General features: G+C 39.1%; 3 protein-coding genes across 3 annotated transcripts in view; all 3 read left to right on the plus strand.

The window, feature by feature from the left end:
- The window catches only part of LOC140932699 (alpha-L-fucosidase-like), a 15484-nt gene extending 11349 nt beyond the window's left edge, over nucleotides 1-4135 (plus strand). The window contains exons 6-9 of the mRNA XM_073382211.1: nucleotides 24-124; nucleotides 581-713; nucleotides 1851-2021; nucleotides 2939-4135. The gene's annotated coding sequence lies outside the window, so the exon portion shown is untranslated. The remainder of the gene's footprint in view (nucleotides 1-23; nucleotides 125-580; nucleotides 714-1850; nucleotides 2022-2938) is intronic.
- LOC140934297 (alpha-L-fucosidase-like) lies at nucleotides 50-3182 on the plus strand. The gene is made up of 4 exons (XM_073383950.1): nucleotides 50-124; nucleotides 592-713; nucleotides 1851-2021; nucleotides 2939-3182. Exons 1-4 carry the CDS (start codon nucleotides 50-52, stop codon nucleotides 3180-3182), a joined length of 612 nt encoding a protein of 203 aa, XP_073240051.1.
- Nucleotides 4136-10651: 6516 nt separating the features above from the next.
- Nucleotides 10652-13039, plus strand: LOC140935017 (uncharacterized). Its single transcript, XM_073384559.1, has one exon. The coding sequence runs from the start codon at nucleotides 10774-10776 to the stop codon at nucleotides 13036-13038; it is 2265 nt and encodes a 754-aa protein (XP_073240660.1). The 5' UTR covers nucleotides 10652-10773; the 3' UTR covers nucleotide 13039.
- Nucleotides 13040-22644: the final 9605 nt, after the last annotated feature.

Genomic DNA, 22644 nt, shown 5'->3' on the forward strand with positions numbered 1-22644 from the left:
ACTTCTTATGGTGAAAATTGCAGCCCTGTTAAGGACACAGTTGTCACAAATGACCGATGGTGTAGCAATGGATGTGTTTGTCATCATGGGGGTGTATACACATGTCATGATCGCTATAACCCAGGTAAACACTCACAATTATTGGTTTCTTCAAGTAAATACATTTTTAATAATTATGTAACTTAGTTACTTGTTCAGTAGTCAAGTACATGTACAGTCAGATCCATTAAAATGGACACTAAGGGGGCCATGGAAAGGCAGTGCCCTTATTAAGAGGCTGTCGATATTAAGCAGGTTGAAAGTGTAGGGGCTTTCTTTCCACATGGACAAAGCAAACTGTCCATAATAATGAGGTGTCCGTATTAAGCGCATGTCCATAAAGTTGGGTGTGGCTGTAAAAGTATAACTTTTTTATACTATGTTTTTGTTAGTATTGTTAGTTTTTGTTAGTGTTGCAGGTCAGTCTGTTCTCTTTTATTTGAGCTTGCCTAATTATCCTGTCAAGATCATCCATGGAACATTATATTAGAGTTTCCAAGACAACTCTGCAGCTAAGTACTGAACAAATTTCCTTTAAAAGGTAAACTTCAGAATCACAAATGGGAGAACGCTCTGACAGTGGATAAAGGTTCCTGGGGTTACAGACGCAATGTCGACATTAACTCCTACTTAGACATCAATCAACTCTTGTACCAACTGGCTTCTACTGTCAGGTGAGGTTTCATAATTAGGCCATAACACGTTTGAACACGTTTTTTAAAGAGATGCTCCCACAGCTCCATGAAAATGGTCCATACTACGTGCCGTGTTTACCTCACTGTAATAATTAATTGCTATTATAAATAAACCTATTTGCCCAAGAAGATTTTGCCAAGAAAGCCAGTTTAAGCTAGTGAAAAGTGTCTGGTCACCATTTAGCTGAAAAAAAATGATGAAAACGTTGTTTGCGATTCAAACACTTCAACCAAACATGAGTGCGACCGGGAATTGTCATCCCTCCTTGCTCCATGTGCTTGGTACCGCATTTTATGATGGCCATAAGGGTACCTTTTGCGTGTACAGTCGACACAGGGGTACCTTTTGCTATGTGTACCACGGACAACTCTGTAAAATGGACACTTAGAGTTGGTCCCTGCCTTTGTTTACTGCCTTTATTTGACTCTCCAAAAGACAGACATCTCTGAAACAGGAACACTCAGTGTTGTTCCCAAAGAGTTGACTGTATCCTGCTTCCCCTTTATTTTTCCTTTGACTAGTAAAGCATAGCGAGTGCGTGGTTTTTCGGTATGGGGGCCAGTGGCTGGGAGGTGTCAATTTACCATTCGTGGAGACATAGCTTTATCTAGGGTTTGGCTGTGTCAAAAGTAGAAGCAGCCAGACTTGTCAGACATCCCCAGGCCAGGCACCCACCTTCCCTGGGAGATGACGGCAGTTGGTATGTGTAACTTCAAGGGACTGGGTCATGGCTCTCCAGCTCATTTTCATTGCTAAGTATAAGTCTTGTCAGTATACTATGGAACTTAATGCTCGCAAAGACATTACTTGTAAATGACGAAATCACATCTTGTACAACAAAATACTATGCCTTCTATATCAACCGTTACAAACAGCGAAAATGCATTTGGCTGAACAAGTTTTCAAAACTCACAATGCAATCCGGCCTTTTCAATCTTCTCCAGCCTTCTTTTGTATTTGCCTTGTTATTTATACTTTTTTCTAAAGATTTGAGTGTTAATTTTTTTGTTTCACTCAATTTAGTGGCAGTTCATTCTGTTTGAATTTGATAAATTTCGTGGCACAGCTCCTTTAAGTTATTCGCTTTCTTAAATTTTTCTTTTAATTTTCCTTAGCTGTGGTGGAAACATGTTATTGAATGTTGGGCCAACAGCAGACGGTCGTATCATACCAGCGTTTGAGGAGCGACTTCTGCAGATGGGAGAATGGCTTTCTGTAAATGGTGAGGCTATTTATAGCAGCAAACCTTGGAGAGCTCAGAATGACACCGTAAACAAAAATGTCTGGTAGGTTACTGAACTAAGCATTTTGTTTACTGTTCTGAAACTTACTATGAAACTCACAAAACCGTGAACACAAGAAATATTTAGATGGATTGTTATTGTGTTACAAGGAGAAAGCCAATAAGTCGTGAGGAAACTGAACTGCAAACAGCAACATCATCAGTTAGTTGGGGTTTTCAGTGTGGTTTGCTGACGTGTCCCGAAATTTATTGTGATTGGTCACTACACAATCAACATTCTTGGAATTTTTCAGGTGTTCACGGTTCCCGGGCACAGTTTTCTGAGTTTGACAGAAAGAGAGAGGGTGATGTAGTAAATATTTTGTACTCACAGGTATTGATTGAGTGGGAAGGGCAGACAGAAATATATTTGCAGTGAGGTCATGTCGCCAAGGCCTCACGCCAAATATTTCCCGTTCGGCCTGAGCTTACTCAGTAAGAAGAACTATTTATTATTTTTTTGTAAATTCTGTACAACTGAAATATTTTTAGTTGTGTTTTGAATCTGAAATTTAGCGTTTTAAGGTTAAAATATTTGTTAGCTCGTAAACTTTTTTTTTCGGTACTATTAAACTACTCCATCCAGAAAAGAACTTCAAAAACAGAGAGAAAAACTTGTTTCAATAGGGGGACCACATTCTAGAGGGAGGTTTCTTTAAATCTGATTGTGGACTTGAATCGCAGATACAAGGGCGTTAAGAGGGGTGGGCAAGGGGAACAAAATCAGCCATAACACCACTCCCAACAGTATCTGTCGAAGGGAAAGTTGACTTCTCTCTTAGTCTGCGTAGCAAGTGTTTTCGCGCGTATTTCTTTTGCTCTCGCTTTAACTTCCACACAATAACTTGATTGTAAACGTGTGCTACGCAGGCCACTTCTCTCTCAGCCAGTTCGGTTCATCTAATCTCTCTGCCTCTCCAGGTATACTTCCAAAGCTGGTGTTGTGTACGCCATTCTTCTCGAGTGGCCCGAAACAGAAGAGCTTACTCTAGGATCTCCAAAGGCCACTGACAACACTCAAGTCACCATGTTAGGTTATGAAGGAAAGTTTGTTTGGAAGCCAGATACCAGCACAGGTGGTATGATAATTACCTTGCCTGGTATCCCTGTGAACAAGCTGCCATCCAAGTGGGCTTGGGTTTTTAAGCTCGAGAAGGTTTTGTGAATAATGAATCGACTGCTTAATAATTCAGATAATTTTTTAGGAAGCCATTGGGTAGAATACGGTTTTTTTTCAACTCTGATAACTTAGCTGCGAAGCATTCCATATAGTGAAAGAAGTGGTTCATCGTAGCTTGAATATGATGACTTATTTTTCTAGCTTTTCTCACGATCTTGAAAATAGGTATAGTTTGTCCCCTGGTGGTTATTACGTTTCTGGTTTTCATTAGATTGTGGAGTTGATTGGCAGTGAGAGCAATTCCAGTTGACCGCACAACCCGCAACAATAATTAGCCTCGTGATAACTCAAATCATGGTTTTCCTTTTTTATTATCGTCTTGGATGGAGTTCTAAATTGCTTGCGACGACTGAACCACTGAGCCATTATATCAGTACCTGCAGATGTCGATTTCCTCGCGCGTTTTCTATCAAGTCGTCGGTTTTTGAGGCAAAATAGTCGCATATCAAAAAATTGTTTTGTGTGGTAACGCTACTAGCGAGCTCAGCGTAACCACAATGACGACGAAAACAAGAAAATAAGCAAACCAAAAACTCTGAAAGTGCAACACATTTGCGATCGTCGGCACTTCGATTTTGTCCGGAATACCCATACATAGGCTCAACCACTTGAATACACGGTTCCCGCGTCCCTGTGAAAAAAAAGCACTAATTCGAGGCTTGGCTATGAAATTGCCCAGCCAAGCCTCACCCTCGTATTATTGTGTGTGTTGACTGGAACGGTATGCATTGATTGTTTGTAATTGTTGTTACAACAGGCCAACGTGTAGTCTAGTGTAGCTATTAGAGAGATGAAGCACTACGTTTACACAAACGACAGAGAATTTTTCCCGACATTTTTCACGTTTGTCATTTGGAACGAGGAGGGGTTGGTTTTCACTCGCTCATTTCTTAGTTGTTTGTTGATTTTATAATAAAATGAATTTTTTTTAATATTCAGTGATTGCATTCTGATTGATTCTCTGAACAGGGATATAGAGGCGAGGGCACCGGAACCAGTTATCAGAAAGAACCGACACCTTTTTTTGCGCTCCAGCAAAGTTAATAGGCCATTTGCACGATGAGAATACTTCAGGGTTTTGCTTTCTTGTGCAAATTAGAGCTTTTGTTTTTTAAACCACGCTAGTATTACCAAATTTAAATATGAAAGGGAAGACGAAAAGTATTTTGGTCACAGCAGCGAAGTGACGCCATCCTGCAAATGGCTTATTTTCTCATTCTTTTCATTTTCATATTAGTTCAGGAAAATTTCATATTTAAACTAAATAAGCTGGGCTAGAAATAGCACTCTCAGATTGTGCCATTTTAAGGTGTTTCTTGTTAAAGAAGCACTGGAGTTAGTGCAGAGTCCCAATAGTAGATGGCTCCCCTTTTGTTTGAACAAAAAGAAACGAAACTTCGCGGATCTTCTTATTAAAAAACTTCTTTGGTAGGGTTTACTCTCCCCACGACTGGAAACTAGGCTAATACACCGTAATCTTTCTTATAAGCCTGGGGGAGGGTGGGGAGCGTTAAATTTGTCCAGCCATTGTTGGGGGAGGGGAGTTGGGGGATTATTGGAGACGGAGGAGGTGGGGGCATGTACTAACAAGTGGACAGGCAACCGTTAGTTATTCATTTTATTTCATAAACAGTATTACTGAGTAGTCACTGAACAACATTGGGTGAAAACTATAGTGATTTTTTTTTTTGTAATGTAAATGAGTTTTGCGAAAAAAACTAGAACTACCGTCCCCACTACGCTCAAATTGACAATCTGCTTGACAACAAAACTACAATGGAGATTCTTTTCCAGTCTTACGTACACAGCGTTTTCACGATACGTCGCACAACATGATTCGCTTATATCAGAGGAAATATTAAACGCAGAGGAGATGGATACATCCGAAACTGTACTGTATAGACCAAAAACAATCATCCCCCCCCCCCCCCCACCACCACCACCACCACTACCACCACCACCACCACCACCATCACCACGTAAGGAAAACGCTGTGCTTCTCTAAAATTCCTGATACATTGTTCTCGTTGTTCAATAAGTTGCTGAGCCAGAGAAATATGTGCTTTGCCAATATTTTCTGTTTACTCCGGGAATGAAAATGCTGCACGTCCCTTGAAGCAAAAGAGGATGGGGACAAGAGATACCTTGGAAACGAGGTTGATTTACAGCGAGATGACTATGATGTCATGTGCTTAGATAACATACATCATGTGAAACTACTATTTTACATCAGTTTCTGTTTCTGTGTCTGGGTCAGGAGCCGATTCTGTTTTGTGTTCCTGGTTATGGTTTTTGTTTTTCCTTTTAGAAGATTTTGTCTTTCTGTTTCGGGTTTTGAGTTTTCGATTTTGCTTGCATGCTTCTTTTTAGGGTTTTGGATTTCTATTTCCAGGTATTGATTGTTTGTTTTGTATTACGAGCATCAAGGGAAACTTTCAGTTTTTGACATTTTATGATTCTGTTTTATATTTGTGATTCTGGTTTTTATCTTGTGCTTCCGTTTTGGAATCTGTGTTTCTGTTTTGGGGTTTGGTTTTCATTTTTGGGTTTTGTGGTCTGCATTTTCCTTATCGGCCACGATATATATTTGACCGTCGTATCTCTGTAAATCTGTTTACCGGAGACAACTGAACTCGGTTAAGCATCTCTTGACAATTCAGGCAAGAAAAAGGCTCAATTATCTCGGAATTTAACAGGTATGCACATATGTCAGTGCTGTATTTTTTTTCTATTATTCTCTCGTTCAACTTAAAGTTAACTTGTGATTATACTCCCCTATATTAGCCATATAGGTCAGTATGTGCCGCCCCAAAGGGAAGGGTTTTTGCGCCGTTTTGGTCTGAAAACGGGATAGACTTTGATCATTTTGGTCTGGAATCGGGTATGGTTTTTAAGGGAACTACGGGAGTGTATGAACGTATTTCTTGTTTCAGTTCCAAATGAGTAAGAAGGAAAGAGCCATGCGAATCCGAAATTGCTGTTGCTGTTCTGTTCTAAGCAATCAGATTATCTAACGGCATGGCCAGGTCTTAGAACGGTTATGGATTTTAGGGGCCAGCTCTGAAAACGGGTGTGAAAAATGACATTTTTTGGTCTGAAATAGGGTCAGGATTTGAAGAACCGGGCCGCACACCCCCACCAAGAATTCCCAGGGGTTCCCCCCGGGAGTCAATCAATTTATATGTTTGATGTTTTGTTACTAAAGAGTAAGCGTCCGACTCGAATTGTGTTTTAGTCCTTGTAAGGCGAATGTGATGGTCTAATGTCTATACATTAGGTGAGGACAGAGCGTGCCATGATACGTACTCTGTGCGTCACTTTTTTTGCCTTTTAACTACTTATATCAATAAATGATGTCTTTTAATTTTAAAAGCGTTTTCGTCGTTATACCTCTGGCAAGATGATAGATATGTTGGATCTTTATCAGAGTTTGCATGTTAAGCTTTGAAAGTTTCCGTGCATCACCTTTTCTTGTAAAATGCCACTTACACAGTAGATATAAGAATTAGAATTGTTAATGTTTTGTGTCAGTGACTTCGTTGTTTATTTATCTTAAGACATTTTTTTAATACACGTAAAATTGTCCCTCTTTCAGGAAGAGATATGGGAAAACTATGCATCTCATCCAGAACTGGATGGTAAGTTTTTAATAATCAAAATTTATTTCTGAAAGAATTGGTTTTATGCTGAACATGACTAAGTAAATATGTAAGTAACATCGCATTTCTCCTTCCAGTGAGGGCGTGTCGTAGCACTATGTATATTCTTAAGTTCAAGGCACGAAGCCTCTTCGCCAAGCGTCTCTTTTTTTATATTTTACCTAAATACCACGTCTACCAATGATCAGTTTTATTTATATTAAGCTTCTACATGTATTCAGCACGTTGTTCAGAATACTGAAAAGTTTATGAGCTGGCAGAGTATGGATGTAATAAACTTTGAAATTTTGTTTTCTGTTTTAACTACGATTTTCCCAAGTGCCTACCTTGAAAATGGAAATATGAAACCTCCGATAATTATTTATAGTCATTTTGAATAACAAATAAAATGTACCTCTATTTAGTGAGAGCTGAATTATCTTAGGTGATTCATTTTGTGCAGGGTTCGAGACGTTCAAGCTCTTTAAGTATCAAATTTATTATAAAGATACCTTAAGCAAGGCGCAATGACAGTGTATCAGGTCTAGACCTCATAGAGGCCTGTAGAGGGGGGGGGGGGGGGGAACTCCCTATACTGATCTATACGGGGAGGCTCCGCCCGAAAGGGGTGTCTTTTTCAGGCTTCAGGTCAGTATGAAAGGGCATAGGGGTTTCACTAGTTGAAGTATATAAAAGGGTAGGGAAATCTGTCATTTGGGTCTGGGAAAGGGCCAAAAATGGCTCACAGATGAATTAAATTTTATGGCTTTATGAAGTCGAGAAAACGCTCTATTTTTGTGGTTGATTCCTATTTAAAACACAGTGCATTTACAGCAGTTGAAATGGATGCAAGGATCTAGACAATTTATGTGAAAGGGGTATCATTTGTCAGTAGAAGATATAACACAAGCTCAAGTGTGTTAAGGCTTGGATTTTTTAATGTAAAGGACCCCCAGCAGAAGTTTAAGACATCACGCATGCAGCCCGTAAGAATAAGTTTATTTCAGTGGTGAAACTGAGAAGAATCAACATTTGACGTGTTTGATTAAATTAAAGTGTTATATACTGTCACGTGATTTCCTGCTCCTGATGACATCACAAAACGTGTTTCTTCAAATGGGGTACATTTGGACATTAAAAATTCAAAACTTTTCGATGTCAAAATGGCCTAAAGACCGTTGTCAATATTCCGCCTTTTAACGCGGAATTCATTCTATGCCTTTTCAGTTTTCGGTATATTTGATAAGTCACGTGACCTGTTTTACTTAATTGACGGTTTCCGATAATACTGAGTAAGAAACGGACCATTAGAAAAGTTATGGGGGGGGGGGGGGGGGGGAATGTTCGAGCCGCAGGAATTTTTTTTGTGATCAAATTCCTTGTATGAATTTTTTTTTTAGGCCATAGCATGAATATTTTTTAGGATTAATTGGCGTGCATGAATTTTTTTTCATGTAATTTTCCCTTGCGCGAATATTTTTTTGTACTTCGCCACCCCCCCCCCCCCCCCCCCCCGCCATAAGTTTTCCAATGGTACGTCCCTAAATTCGTATAACCCATTCCTTTTATAACCCATTTGCTTTTGTACTCACGGGCAATTCACACTGGAATGTACTGCACTTTTCCAAAACAAATGGTAGTTATCTCAATCAAGAATATTCTGTAAGAGGCAAAAGCAGTGCTTTCAATTAAACTTGCCTTTTTGCTAATAATTGTGATCTTTTCAGTAACCACAGCCAGACAGGAAAATTGCGGCATCAGTTGTTTGACAACTTTTAGTCAGGAAAAATCCAGCAGTTGAGATATGCTTTTCCCGGTATTTGTACGGGAGAAACATAGGTGAAACTCCGGCGTCCTGTTTAAAATCAGCAACCGACGTGATTCTAATTCTCTTTCAACTGAGAATATTTGTAGCAGTGTTCAGTTTGGTACATGCCTTCTTCATTGTTCTTCTGGTTAGCGTTTACCTATTTTCATTAGCATATAACAAACGAGTTACACGAATTCAGCATTCTAAAGCCCTTACGAGGAGCCATAGAAAAACAACAAAATAAGGCGAATACAGTTTGGCTAAGTATTCCCCATTTTCAGTGAAACATTCTGACCGTTACAAGGCAAATGTGAGTCTCGTGACTTGGAGTTACAATAGAAAAGCTTAACAAATGGATGTAAACGTGGAAAGGAACCTGCTTGTCAAATTTCACAAAGATGAGAGGAATATTTCTCCTTGAAATCAAACCCCACTGAATTCGTTGTTGAGTCAAGCCTTGATACACATGAGAGGGGGTACATTTTTCGTGAAACATTGGTATATTTAACAATTAATGAATGAGGCTGAGTATCATATGAAGAATTATGGAGATCGAGGAGGGTGTTATCCGTCGAGGCCGTAGGCCAAGGTGGATAACAGCCTCCGAGATCTCCATAATTCTTCATATGATACGAAAGCCGAATTCAGTAATTGCTTCATTATTCATTCAAAATAATTTCTAGTTCAAAAACATACCTAAAACATGCTTACCTCTATCGATGTTAAGTTCATCTTTTGATAGTGCACGTTTAGTGTTGTTCAGCTCCGAAATATTCTTCAAATAGTAGATGTCGCCCTTCGAGTTGTCTTCTTGCTGTTCTTGCCATGTTTTTAGCTATTATTTCGCCTAGTTCTTACTCTTTAAACGAGTGAAATGTCCGCCATCTTTGTTTTCACAACCAAACCAAAACAACTCAACCTCGTCCCCAGGTCTTCTCGGGTAACGGTGCATTAACCTGTAACTGCGCTGCACTTTTGACGTCATCGGTTGATTAATCGCAAAATTCTTCCAAATTTGGTCAACAGTAGCTGCTTATGGTGAATTATGCGTGTGCTTTTAGCCAATCAGAAATGGAGAAATATTTCTAATGAATAATAAAATGGACCTCGGGGCGGAGCCTCCCCGTATAAACATTGATGAGTACTCCTCGGGCATGGAGGCAACGGAAGAAGTAACCAAAATATAAGTTTTGATCTTCCTTTTTTGCGTTGTAAAAATAATCATTTCTATTGATTACCTCGGCAAGAATATTTGTCTGGTTTTAAGGACTATATGAGTGGACTGCAGGCCAGTGCATTTAAGATGAGGGGACGTTTTGAAAGTTGTATGTTATTTCATTTTTGCTAGTTATTAGAACTGCACCTAACTGGTAGTCGTTTTGAAGAGGTCTCTCATAAAAGGTTAGAGGTATTATTTGCGACAAACAAAACTAAATGGATTATTTGTCTAAAACTGAAATGTTATGTCTTCACTCTTTCACTGTTTCTCTTGTTAATAACAATTATCTGGGATACGTTTGCAGAATAGATACCCTCTCTGGTATACTCTGTTATTGTTAGACCTCTTAGTACGCGAACTGTTTCTGTTCAATTTTGCGGGCAGTATGCTACTGTACGGCCCGCTAAATTCTAAAGTCTCCGTCCCGCGCGCCCAAATAAACTCCTAGATGTAACAAATCTCTTACTAACCTCGTTTTTCTCGGTCCGTACTGGAAGTTACGGATCCTCGTTTTTCCAGGTTGATTTATGGCCCGCGAGCTTCGCGCTTGTGCCATAAATCAACACGAAAAAACTCTGTCCGTAACTTACAGTACGGACCTCGAATTCGGTTAGTAAGAGGTATGTATTTTTAAAAACTCTAGCTACTCAGATTGCTATACTCTTAATGGGATGATAAAGGTTAGTGTATAACAAGTTTTCTTCTTCTTTTCGTAAATGTATTTCTAAGACTTTTGCTGCTTATTGTCTACCCCCATGTAGCTCTAAAGAATTTTCTATGGGAAAAGAGGAAACAGAAGTCAAGAAAAAATGATGCAACTATAAAAAACTTTTCTTCATACACCGACCAAGCATCCGCACCTTCAAGAAGCGATAAAACTTGCTTTATTAGAACTTTAAAGTATAAAAAATGACAGAGCGAAGATCAAAAAGTATAGGTGACCTCGAAAAGCATCTTACAAAAGCCAAAACAAATAGCAACAGGACAGAGGAAGAAGATACCTATAGCAAACTCGGCAAGGATAATTTCTCCCTAAGCGACTTCCAAAAAGCAATAAATTACCACAACCAACGCCTGAGCATTGCCAAGGAAGTCGGCGACAGGGTTGGAGAAGGACGTGCCTATGGCAATCTCGGCAATGCTTATCGCTCCCTCGGCAAATTCCAAGAAGCAATAAATTACCACAACCAAGACCTTAGCATTACCCAGGAAGTCGGCGACAGGGCCGGAGAAGGACGTGCCTATGGCAATCTCGGCAATGTTTATCACCTCCTCGGCAAATTCCAAGAAGCACTAAATTACCACAACCAAGACCTTAGCATTGCCAAGGAAGTCGGTGACAGGGCCGGAGAAGGACGTGCCTATGGCAATCTCGGCCATGCTTACCACTTCCTTGACAACTTCGAGCAAGCAATGAAGTATTTCAAGCAACAACTGAGTATTGCCAAGGAGGTCGGCGACAGGATCGCAGCAGGATGTGCCTATGGCAGTCTCGGAATGGTTTATCACTCCCTCGGCGACTTCGAACAAGCAATAGAGTATCTAAACCATACCCTGAGCATTGCCAAGGGTGCCGGAAAGAGGGTCGTAGAAGGACGTGCCTATTGCTATCTCGGCAATGCTTATTCGTCCCTCAACGAGTTTCAACAAGCAATAGAGTACTTCAGGCAATACCTGTGCATTACCGAGGAAGTCGGTGACAAGTTCCATGAAGGAGACGCATATTACAGACTTGGTATTTCTCTTGAAAAGTTAGGTTTTTGGAATAAAGCTTTATTTCATTTTATCACCAGCGTAGAAATCCTTGATGCTGTCAGGGCCCGTTGCATTTCGGAAGATTCATTGAAAATAAGTTTTCGTGATCTTAGTAAAGGTGCCTACACTTGTTTATGGCGAGTCCTAATAATGCTGCAAATGACTGATGAGGCTTTATACTCTGCCGAGAAGGGACGAGCGCAGGCCTTAGTAGATGCGCTGAAAATAAATTATGGCTTAAAATCATTTTCGCTCAAGTCAAATGAATCTGAAGAAGAACTCACTGTCATTTTAAAGAAGATATCTATTTTGACAGTTTTTCTGGCAGTTCAAGAAAAAATAATCAATATGTGGGTCCTGAGAAAGGAAAGAAAAGCTATCTTTAGGCAAGCCAAGCTAAAAGTTGAAGACGGGCACGAAGATTATTTTGCTCTACTTTTAGAAACTACTTTAAAAAACATTAGGGCTGGTATCGATGTTGGGTGCGAGAATCGGTCATTGGATAAACGAAGGGATAACCAAACTTTCAGAACTGAAAAGGATGATCAAACATCGGATGAGCCGTCGCACAAGACTATCGACTGTTTTAAGCCACTGTATGATGTAGTCATTGGTCCCATTGAAGACTTGCTTGATGGTGATGAACTCATTGTAGTCCCTGATGGTGCTTTGTCCTTAGCTCCTTGGGCAGCGCTAACTGAATCTTTAAGGATCCGCACAGTTCCCTCACTGACAAGTTTGAAATTCATCATAGATTCTCCTGATGAATACCACTGTAAAAGTGGCGCCCTGCTTGTTGGAGATCCATGTCTGAAGAAAGTTACCAATAAATGGGGAAACCCTATTTATGATGAGCTGACTTACGCAAAAAAGGAAGTGGAGATGATTGGAGAAATTCTTAAGTGCGAGCCACTCACGGGAGAAGCAGCGACCAAACAAGAGGTTATTCGAAGAATAGGTTCAGTTGCTTTGGTTCACATTGCAGCACACGGAAGTAAAGAAACTGGTGCAATTGCTTTGGCTCCAGACCCCTGCTGGGAATCCACGAATTCTGAGGAAGAGGAGTATCTTTTGAAAATTTCTGATGTACAAACTGTTAAACTTAGAGCCAGACTGGTAGTCCTTAGTTGTTGTCATAGTGGTCAAGGAGAAGTCTCGTCTGAGGGTGTGGTCGGTATTGCACGGGCGTTCCTGTTTGCTGGTGCTCGTTCCGTGGTGGCATCACTCTGGGCAATTGATGACGAAGCAACCATGGAGTTTATGAAAAGTTTTTACCAACACCTGAGAGGTGGAGAAAGTACTAGTACTGCTCTTCAGAGGGCAATGAAATGTCTCCGGGACTCCGACAATTTTTCTGCCCCAAAGTACTGGGCTCCATTTGTGCTGATTGGCGATGACGTTACGATTGGATTTGACTAAAGTAACAGCGGAAGTCGTAAGTAAAAAAAGTTTTTCCTTTCTTTTTGTATTGTCTCGAGTCCAAAAAATATGTTGTAAAAAATAAAAATTATGAAAGGTCTTTTAAAAATTTTATCGTGATTGGCAGATTTGATTATAACTAGAAAAACAAGTGCAGATCTTAAAAAAATAAGGATGCGGTGGATGGCTACTGTTTGATTGCTGTAGATTCACTCAGTAAGATTCTATTCGTACCAAACTGTTAACAACTCAATCGAATTTTGAAGACACATTTCATTGTCCTTCTCCATTTTCACTTATCATTACTAAGAGCTTACAAATCTGACCCACCCACTTTGCATGCTTGCGGGCCTATGTTATTATATGTTTAGTGTTTTTAATTCATTTTATTAAGAGGTTTTGTAGCTTAATTAAAAACCAATAAATACAAAACGTATTTTGATCAGCACTGGTATAGCTTTCTTTTCCGGTTATAAGCTCCTAGGATATGAGCACCTCCGTTTAAAACCCTTTGCAAAGATGTATAAACCCAGAGCTTATTTTTGGTAGTTTATGAAAGGTTACTAAGCGCAATCTGAAAAAGTCGGATTTTCGGGGGCCCTGAAAATGGCTAATACTATTTTAATTATCAACCTGTTTAGGGGCTATGTACATAAAAGATAATAATCAAAAAATTTGTCTTCGTGTTTTGGTTGGTAGAGATTTGGAGGTCAGCTGTTTTCAATAATGAAAGAGAGTGTTTCTACATCTTCGGACAGCTGTAACGCTAAAGGGTTTGCTATTGGCTCCAATCAAAGTTTGAATTTACTCTGCACAAGGCTCTTCTTTTCTCGAGAATGGAAAATAATATGATTTATCGGTTGAATGACCAAATTAAAAACAATGAAAATCTTTTCAGTTAAATCTAAAAGTATTTAAATGTTGTCATCTGAGCAGTGTTTCAAATTCATTTCGTCCTTGACATTCTGCTATTATTGAAGACGTTATTTTTCCGAAGTGTATTAATGCAGTATATGTTATTTTCTTCAGTTACAGGGGACGGGCTGATATCTGATGTCAGAAAACTGCTAAAAGAGTGTCCGTGTTTGTTACTACAAAAAAAAGCTTCCCTTTGGAGACTGTGGGATAACAAAAACACATATTTTTTTATCAGATGGAATTTTACTTTCATTAGGCCATTTTAACAATGACGTCATTTTACTACTTAACGACCAGAATCCTTCAGGGTTTTGCCTTGTTAAGCAAATTAGGGTTTTTGTTGTTTAAACTTCTCTGGGGTTACCAAAATTAACTATGAAAGGAAAAACAAAATAGAATTCTGGTCGAAGTAGTAAAATGACGTCAGGGTGTAAATGGACTATTTTAATATTTATAACAGTAGAAAATGAGACAGTAAAAGCCTTTTTTATCTAACGAAAAAAGGTTTAGTGCAACCCCAACAACTTAATACTAATTGAACGAAGCAGCATAAAATGAATATGCGTTTCTATTAAAAACAAAGGAGAATCCTAAAACTTGTATGTACTGAATTCACTGTTTTGAACTTTGTAAGGCTAATTTTTGTCTTTAGATTGAAGTTTGTAGTTTATAACGTTTTATTGGAGAGCATAAGATAAGCTAAGATAGACATTCCAGACTTGTAAGGGTAGAGGGTATCCGAAAACAACTCAAGTTAATTAAGGCATGGGTCCACAGTTATTAAGTCGAAAAGTTAGGGGGAGGTCTATCTTTCGATGCATTAGCAGTGGCAGGTTGAAAACTTGTCAGGCACATACACCGCTAGTTTTTGTCTATTTGGCCTGCACCAAATATGCAAATTAGGTCACGTGACTCGCCAAGCCCAAAAAAGCTTTGAACTGAAATGGGCACACTTTTTCTTGGTTCCTTAATTTTTCTACTAGTTTCATGATTTTAAGGCCGTTAGATTTGTCATTACTGCGCTTGGCAATGTCAGGATTTTTTAAAGGGAAGGCACGTTATAATGATACACTTGTATTGGGAGACTGGGTACTAGTCAGAAAACCCGTTTATTTTCGAAATCAACCAGATATTTCAAAGTTGCCAAGCGCAGTTTTGTAGCGGCTTATATTTTGAATTTTTTTGCACCAGTAAAGTAAAATAACTCTTGCTAAAAAGTGTGCCCATTTTTACTTAAAGATTTTTTGAGACTTTGTGGGGCTGTAAGGTTACGTGACCTAATTTGCATAATATTTGTGTCTTCTGAAGTATAGTTTTTTAATTTTTTCTGATTTATATTATTTTTTGGTGTTTTGTGCACCATGATAAACAGTTCATATTATAGACCACCCCCTTCATTTTTACGGGAAAATAGCTGTTGACCCATGCCTTAATTTACCCGAGAATTTTTTTTTTCTTTTAAAAACCCTAACTAACAGCGTTAAATGTTTAGAGTTTTTAGGAAGCTGATTACCTAGCATAACTTATTCAGGCCATGTCCACACTAATGTGTTATCCAAAAACCTCGATCCGTTTTCGCGATCACGAGAACGCAACGAAACTACGGACGTCCATATTGGCGTTTAAGATTCTTTTTTTCACAGTCAATACTAAACCAGGCAAAACACTTATCTGGAGACACATTTTCGCACCTGGGTGTGCCATGAGTGGCTGTGAAGTCAGTGTATTCCCAAACCTCCGTTTTTTGCCCTTTATGCTTAACCGTTGACCTCCATTTTGAAAAGTCTCCATCTTTGAGGCCCTTTATTTAGAAAACACCGGCTTTTTTATACCACTGACGCGTTTTTGGTTACGCGCGTTAACGCACGTAAATTTTGGTCACGTAAATAAAATAGTTGCAAGAGCCAAGATAAAAAGGGCTGAGCTTAAACGAGAATCTGAGCGAGGTTCAACTTTTATGCTTACGAGCGACCTTTCATGCATTGCCTCTATTTCATTTGCGAACGTAAATTTTACGCAAGTACGCACCTAAAAATTACGCGACAGTGGAAATCAACCCTTAGTGTGGACGAAAGGCCAAAACGCAGTAGGCGTTTCTAAACAAATATGCACTAGTGGGAAGCGGCATAGATTATTTATTGAGTAAATCGAGCACGTTTGGTTACAACATGAAACCTTCTAAGATCCTTTATTGAGCTTAACATTTGTACTTGTAGACTAATACTTTCATTTGTTTATTCCATCAATCGAGGAGGGTCAAATCTGAAATTCCGTTTCTATGAACACTAGAAGTCGGTTCTTATACAGGTACAGATTACTCTTGTACTACGACGTGAATGCTATGATCAGTTTTTAATTGTTGCTGACTCATGTATCAGAGCTGTGGCTCAGAATATATTAATAGTTTCAAAACCTTTTTCGTGCCATTAATTTAATGCCATATTTAATTGTTGTTTTGCCGAGTTATCAAACAGATCAGTTTCGGATCGCTTGTGCACAACGTGCTGTGGCTTGGTAGCAAGAAACAACAGCAATCGTTAAAGCTATGACTGTTTTAAAAGCTGACGACTGTTTTGTTTCCATCGAGTTTTTCAGGCTATTGATGTGAAGCATAGCCTTCGGTTGTTCACATCACGTCACATTTATAGTGACCGTATTTTTACTGCTTGTGCTCAATCCCAGTGATCAGGTTTTTGATGTTAGTCACAACTTACTAATACCGTTGTATTAAACCTGAATAAAACGAGAGATTGAGTACAATTGCTGATCTCAACGATTTCAAAATATATTTTAAAAAGACACGTCTCCTTCACACTTTCTAAGGTCAATATTCAGAAACCACTTCCTCAACAGACGCACTGAATATTTTCGATGAGGGATGTTTTTTCGCATAGTGTAAGCATTTTCTTTTCATTTGTCGTCAATTCTCACCCTGGATACCAGTTTATTCTTTACACATTCAAGTAGCGGCTTAGTAGCTAGTAGCTTGTTTAACGTTCTTTTTTTGTTCAGAAAGAATTGTCAGTGGTAATTTTGAGTGTTATTTGCCTAGTCCCTGTACGGCGTCTTCTTAGGCCTTCTCGGTCAATGCATTTCGATGACGTATCCAAGACGAACGGCTACTCACTCGACCACCTGACCTGCAATGCATAGGCCGCGCGCAATAATGAGGCCCAAGGACTAGGCAAGTGCTTAAAAGGAAAATGCATATAAAAGGCGCAAGGAATCCAGGCACACGGACACCTGGTGCTAGTTCCGACCGTTTTTCAGTCAGTTTATTGTAAGACATCTCTCTGTAAGACGAACAACGGACAGTTGGGAAGATTGCTATTAGTGCAAAATACCTCAAAATGGAAATAAAGGCTCGTGATATCGATATAACAGTAATAAATGAAGACTTGGAAAGCAAATTTAGATTTTAGCCTATGGCCTACAGGACACATGAGATTCACATTGGAAAGCAAATTTAGATTTTAGCCTATGGCCTATAGGACACATGAGATTCACATCGGAAAGTAAATTTAGATTTTAGCCTATGGCCTATAGGACACATGAGATTCAAGTAAATAACGGTTAAATTTTTGTTAAATAAAACTGAATTACTTACATTGAAGTACTCTTTTGTTGTTTATGGTCAATTCTGCTCGTATATTTCTTGTGAAAAGCCTGGAAACACGCCTTGTTTGGATTCAAAAGTCGAGTTTCCAGGCTTTTCAACAAGAAATATAAGACAGAATTGACCAGAAACGCCAAAAGAGTACTTCAATGTACGTAATTCAAAAAATTTAACTTTTACTGATCTTTATTCACTCGAACATATGTTTCCTATAGCACATGCCTAAACGTTTACTTGTAATGAATTTTTTGATCATGCATTGAGAAACTGGATTTGAATTGCGCATAGGTTAAACATTAGACTCTTTGTGGCATAAATGGTGATAACTGATAATGCAGACACCACTCTAAGGCCAGCAACTCTCACCCCCCCCCCCCCCCACCCCCCTACCCCGGCACTGCCCTTCATTGTGCTTCGAAGGGAGCTCCCGATACGTTCCACTTTTACTTTTACTTTTACTCGTTCGTTGTATTCATTAGAGGCTGATGAAGCGTATACGCGAGCTGTTCATAAAGGCTATTCGTTTTTGGATATATTTTAAAGTTCGCGGCACCAACTAATAACACATCAAGTGAGTGGTGTTCAATAGCGTACTGCATTTTTGTTAGCCATTTTTAGTCATACCTGTGCTTAAAACCATGACTGAATAGTTCGCTAGCTTTAATTACGCTAAGTTTCTACCAGAATTTTTTCCTTGCAACGGATAGTTGTTCTTGTCCATTAAAGTTTTAACGTATTCTGCTTAAGGAAAGACCAATGTTACATCTTCAATCATCGCGTTCATAAGAACGCATCCTAATCTGGTGTTCCTGTGGCACTAAAGCAGGAATTTTCGAGCTATCCTGGGCGACTGCAAATTAACCGCCGCTACTAATTTTATCAGGGGCACCTCGGCCGGGAAACTGGACTCCTTTCGACCCGATTTCGTTTCCGTAATTTTTCCTTAAGTGACGAACGCGGATCCGTAAGCAATGAATACCAAGTTATAATTATGATAGCATTAATTTGCAAACAGACCTCCTATAAACTTGAATCTACATTTCCGGTCATAATTGTTGAAACGCTTGCGAGTTTTTCTTTCCCTTCCCTTTCAATGTTGATTTCAAAGACGTTTATGCCCAAGCAAACGCGTGAAACCAACGTTTTTATTTTATGTTTACCAGCTTTTTCTGGACACTTGCCTGCCCGGAGGGAATGTGCACGAACGGGACTCAGGTCCCATGCGAGGTGCCATCCCTACCCAATCCCACAACCCGTAAAGGTTGACCACACCACCGGAGTCTACGGCCCCTACTCTTTTCGAAGGAATGGGAGAGAATTAATACGTGCCTCGTTCATGAAACGACTAAGTTTATGTTGTGTTTTCCCGAAGTGCTTCAACAAACTATGACCTAGATTTTAGCCACTGAATAGTCTTAGCACCCAAAAAAGATTAGGAATGAAAATTTGATCACACTAGCACATTTTAAAAAAGCTTTTGCTCGAACTAAACTCGCAATCATGCACGTACCTTCCACATTTTCAAACATTGAAAAGAATGAAATTTGACCACAGAAGCACATTTGGAAAAAGTTTTTGCTTGAACTAAAGCTCGCAATCATGTACGTACTCTCAACCCTTTTCAAACATTGAAAGGTAAACTCCTTAATTTATACTATGAAGGCCCAGGTTTACACAATGACTCTTCAGCACCTGTCATTTTACACGTTATGATTCATGGGATCAATTTCTTTTTTTAGGGCCTGTTTACATGGAGGTGGGGGACCCCAGCTAGGTGAGGTAACATGTGGCGTGTCACCCCACCTATCATGTTAACATGATCAAATCAAAATGAGAGGTTGTATGGACAGGGGGGTTACCCCACCTAAGCGGGTTACTTCACCTACCTGGGGTCCCCCACCTCCATTTAAACAGGCCCTAAATTAAGGCCAAAATGACAATCAGACCGAATTTTCCTTGCCATTTGTTTTTATTTACAAAATCGGGCCCACGGCGTGTAGACCACGACCTTTACTTTTAGTAAGAGGCGATAAGCCATTGTTTCGTATTTCACAACTACGGCAGTAAAACAGCTCATGCTTTTTTCCTATTAATAACAATAAATCTGCAGTTTGAGACCAAAATCTGACTACAAAAAAACATTTACAGTAATTTTTCTTCTTGCCCTCCAATCGTTGAAAAGATAGCAAGTAAATCTTATGCTCGCCGATAGCATGATTTTATTGCAACCTGTTCTCGCCGAAAGCAGATTTTCGCTATATGTTCTTTATTGACGACGTACAAGAAAATCACGAACAGACAAAAAACTGCGCAGCTCTATTTTATCGAAGATCATTTTGTTTTTCATTAATAGTTTCCGTTGCTTCAATAACCAGTCAATTTTTACACCATTTGAGGTCGTTTGCCAGGGAGAAGAAAGTGGCAAAGGCGTGCGAGCTTAATCTGAATTATTTCCCTTGGTTTTTGGGGACGAGATTCGTTCAAATGGACACCAGACCATCAACAGCACTCAACATTCTGTTACCATACAGAGAAGAGAAGTATGGCAGCCACTAATTAAGTTTTCTTTCCTCTCATACGACCCTGCAGGTGAAGAAAAGAAAAACCTCTTGATGGATGAATGCATTTTTTAACTTACGAATTTCCACGCAACAAATCAAACAAACACAACCCAAATTTTGAGAATGACGAAAGCAAAATCGGCTGTCTGTCGTTGTACTACTGAAGGACATATTTTATACTTCCCCGAACATTATCGCGCGAAACAAAAATAGGACCCATGCAGTTGCTGCAAGGCTGATTAGAATTATAAATCAGGAAATGAAATGTTAATCCATGAGTGTACTTACCTTTTATTGGATTACTTTAAATTAAGTTTTTTTGTTATTGTAACTGTTACTGGATCTTGGCAGTAAAGCCTGAATTGTAGCATAAGAATGAAAACAGTAGACATTTACGGTCACTGATAACGCATGATACTGATGACGTGCTTCTGCCCAGTTTTGGGTAGAGTGTCATGTCAATAGCATAGAATTTCCGCTCTCGTTTCTTATAGCCTATTTACAGACCCCCCTCCCCTCAGGACAAATCGATTTCTTCTGAGGAGAGGTGGGGTGTGTGCACAGGTTAGTTTCGTAAAGGCCACTTAGCGGGGAAACCGTTTGTGGCGTCGCGAAATGTCGTCTGTTTTCTTAAGTTACATAAATTTCTAGGCAAGGAATTTTTGCTTAAAAATGAGGCTTAACCCTGGACGTTACACTTGCCAATCTTTCAAGGAACCAAGCTCTACAGCACTCTTCCAGTCATACCGTGTGTCACAAGCGTGTTGCAAAGCACAAAAAGCGATGTCCGAAAAAAATAATTATAACCAAAAAACAAAATATTCTTCATTCTTTTGTCAATCATTTCCTGCGGTGACAAAAATATAGACAGTGAATTGTTAGCCTGCGAACCGCAGACGCATTTCCGGTCGTCGCTTCTCTCCCTCCGAAAAATAGTTTCGGAGGGAGAGAAGCGACGACCGGAAATGCGTCTGCTGTTCGCAGGCTAGTGAATTGTAACCTGTGTTAAAAATTAAGAAAGCTGAATTGATTGTGGGAGATACAAAAAAACAAAGAATGTTCATACCTTATTTCCTTTCTGTTGATGTTTTTGATATGTGAAGCTCTTCAATGGATCCAATTTACGTTTCTGCGGAAGATGAATTAAAAGGTGAGGAAGCTTTCGTCAAACAAGCTTTTTTAATGTCACTTGACTTACACTGTAATTGCAAAAATAGCCTTCCACTCTCATTTGATGAAAATATCAGAATACTTTAAGCCTTCCTTAATTTAACCCGGATATATTAGATATCGCTATGGTAAAAAGCTATGTAAGTTCAATGAAACAGGAATATATCTCATATTAGCAAAACTCCCTTCAACATCCTTAAAAACTTTAATTTTATAAATCTTTTAAAACCGATCCACCTCTAGTTACTTAGACTTAACAAGAGGAACAGCTGGGAGAAGGGCTTTAGTAAAACTACGAATAAGCAATCACAAACTAATGATAGAAATAGGCAGACACAATCAAACTACGAAGCATAATAGACATTGCCCTCTTGGTGGATCCAATCTAATAGAAGACGAAGTTCACTTTCTTTTTCAATGTCCTACATAGTCTATGATTAGGAATAAATTTTAGTATTAATAAAGTCAAGACTCTGATTCCAAATATTACTCAGTCACCTATAAACGGTTTGATCAATGAACTGATGAACTCCTCTAATTACTTTATCAAGTATACAGTTCATAAAACATACTTCAACTTGTTTTGATGTTCGTAACAAATTATTATCAAAGTAACGTAATTGCCCTGTCATGTAATTTTCCTAAAAATGGCTTTTGCAATACTTTATGTGCTTGTATATATATGGTGATGCAAATACAGCTCGTTGTTGTCATTGCTCGCTTCATGTTCCTCCACATTTTAAGCAAACACGCAAATTACCTCTTTCTAGAATAATGGTACACGAAACTAATACAAATAATTTCTAGAATCAGCTATTGCTGGATGTATATTAGGCAATGAACAATCTCTCTCTTAACGTGCATCTAAATTAGACAGATATCTCGCGAAAACAAACGTTTCTTTTCTTCAAGACTACAAAGAGCCATATCTCAGTAAAAAAGAAAAACAGTTATATGTCTTCACAGAAAGCAAGAATCTAAACCACAAAATACTGAATGAATGAGTTCCCCGCTGATAAAATATAACCATTTTACATGTTTGTAAAAGTAAGAAAAAAAAATCATCGCCACCTTGCAATAACCGAACGTTGTACTCGTGAATGGCTATTTACCTTACAAGCAAAAGTTTCTCTCTTGCATGGGGTTTAGCATTCATGAAGTTGTTCGAGTCGCTTGACAGTAGAAGTCGCGTTGTTGGTTTGTTTTCTACTTCTTGGGCGTTAAAAACAAACCAACTACTGACATGCGATTGGAACGACTTCCTAAGGTCCGTAAGAAGCGTGCCATTCAAATAAAAAACGGAAACAATATTGAGTTACTGCCCGAGAGACCGTCCGTCCG

Source organism: Porites lutea, chromosome 4 (genome assembly GCF_958299795.1).
Source record: "Porites lutea chromosome 4, jaPorLute2.1, whole genome shotgun sequence".
Classification (NCBI taxonomy): Eukaryota; Metazoa; Cnidaria; class Anthozoa; order Scleractinia; family Poritidae; genus Porites; species Porites lutea.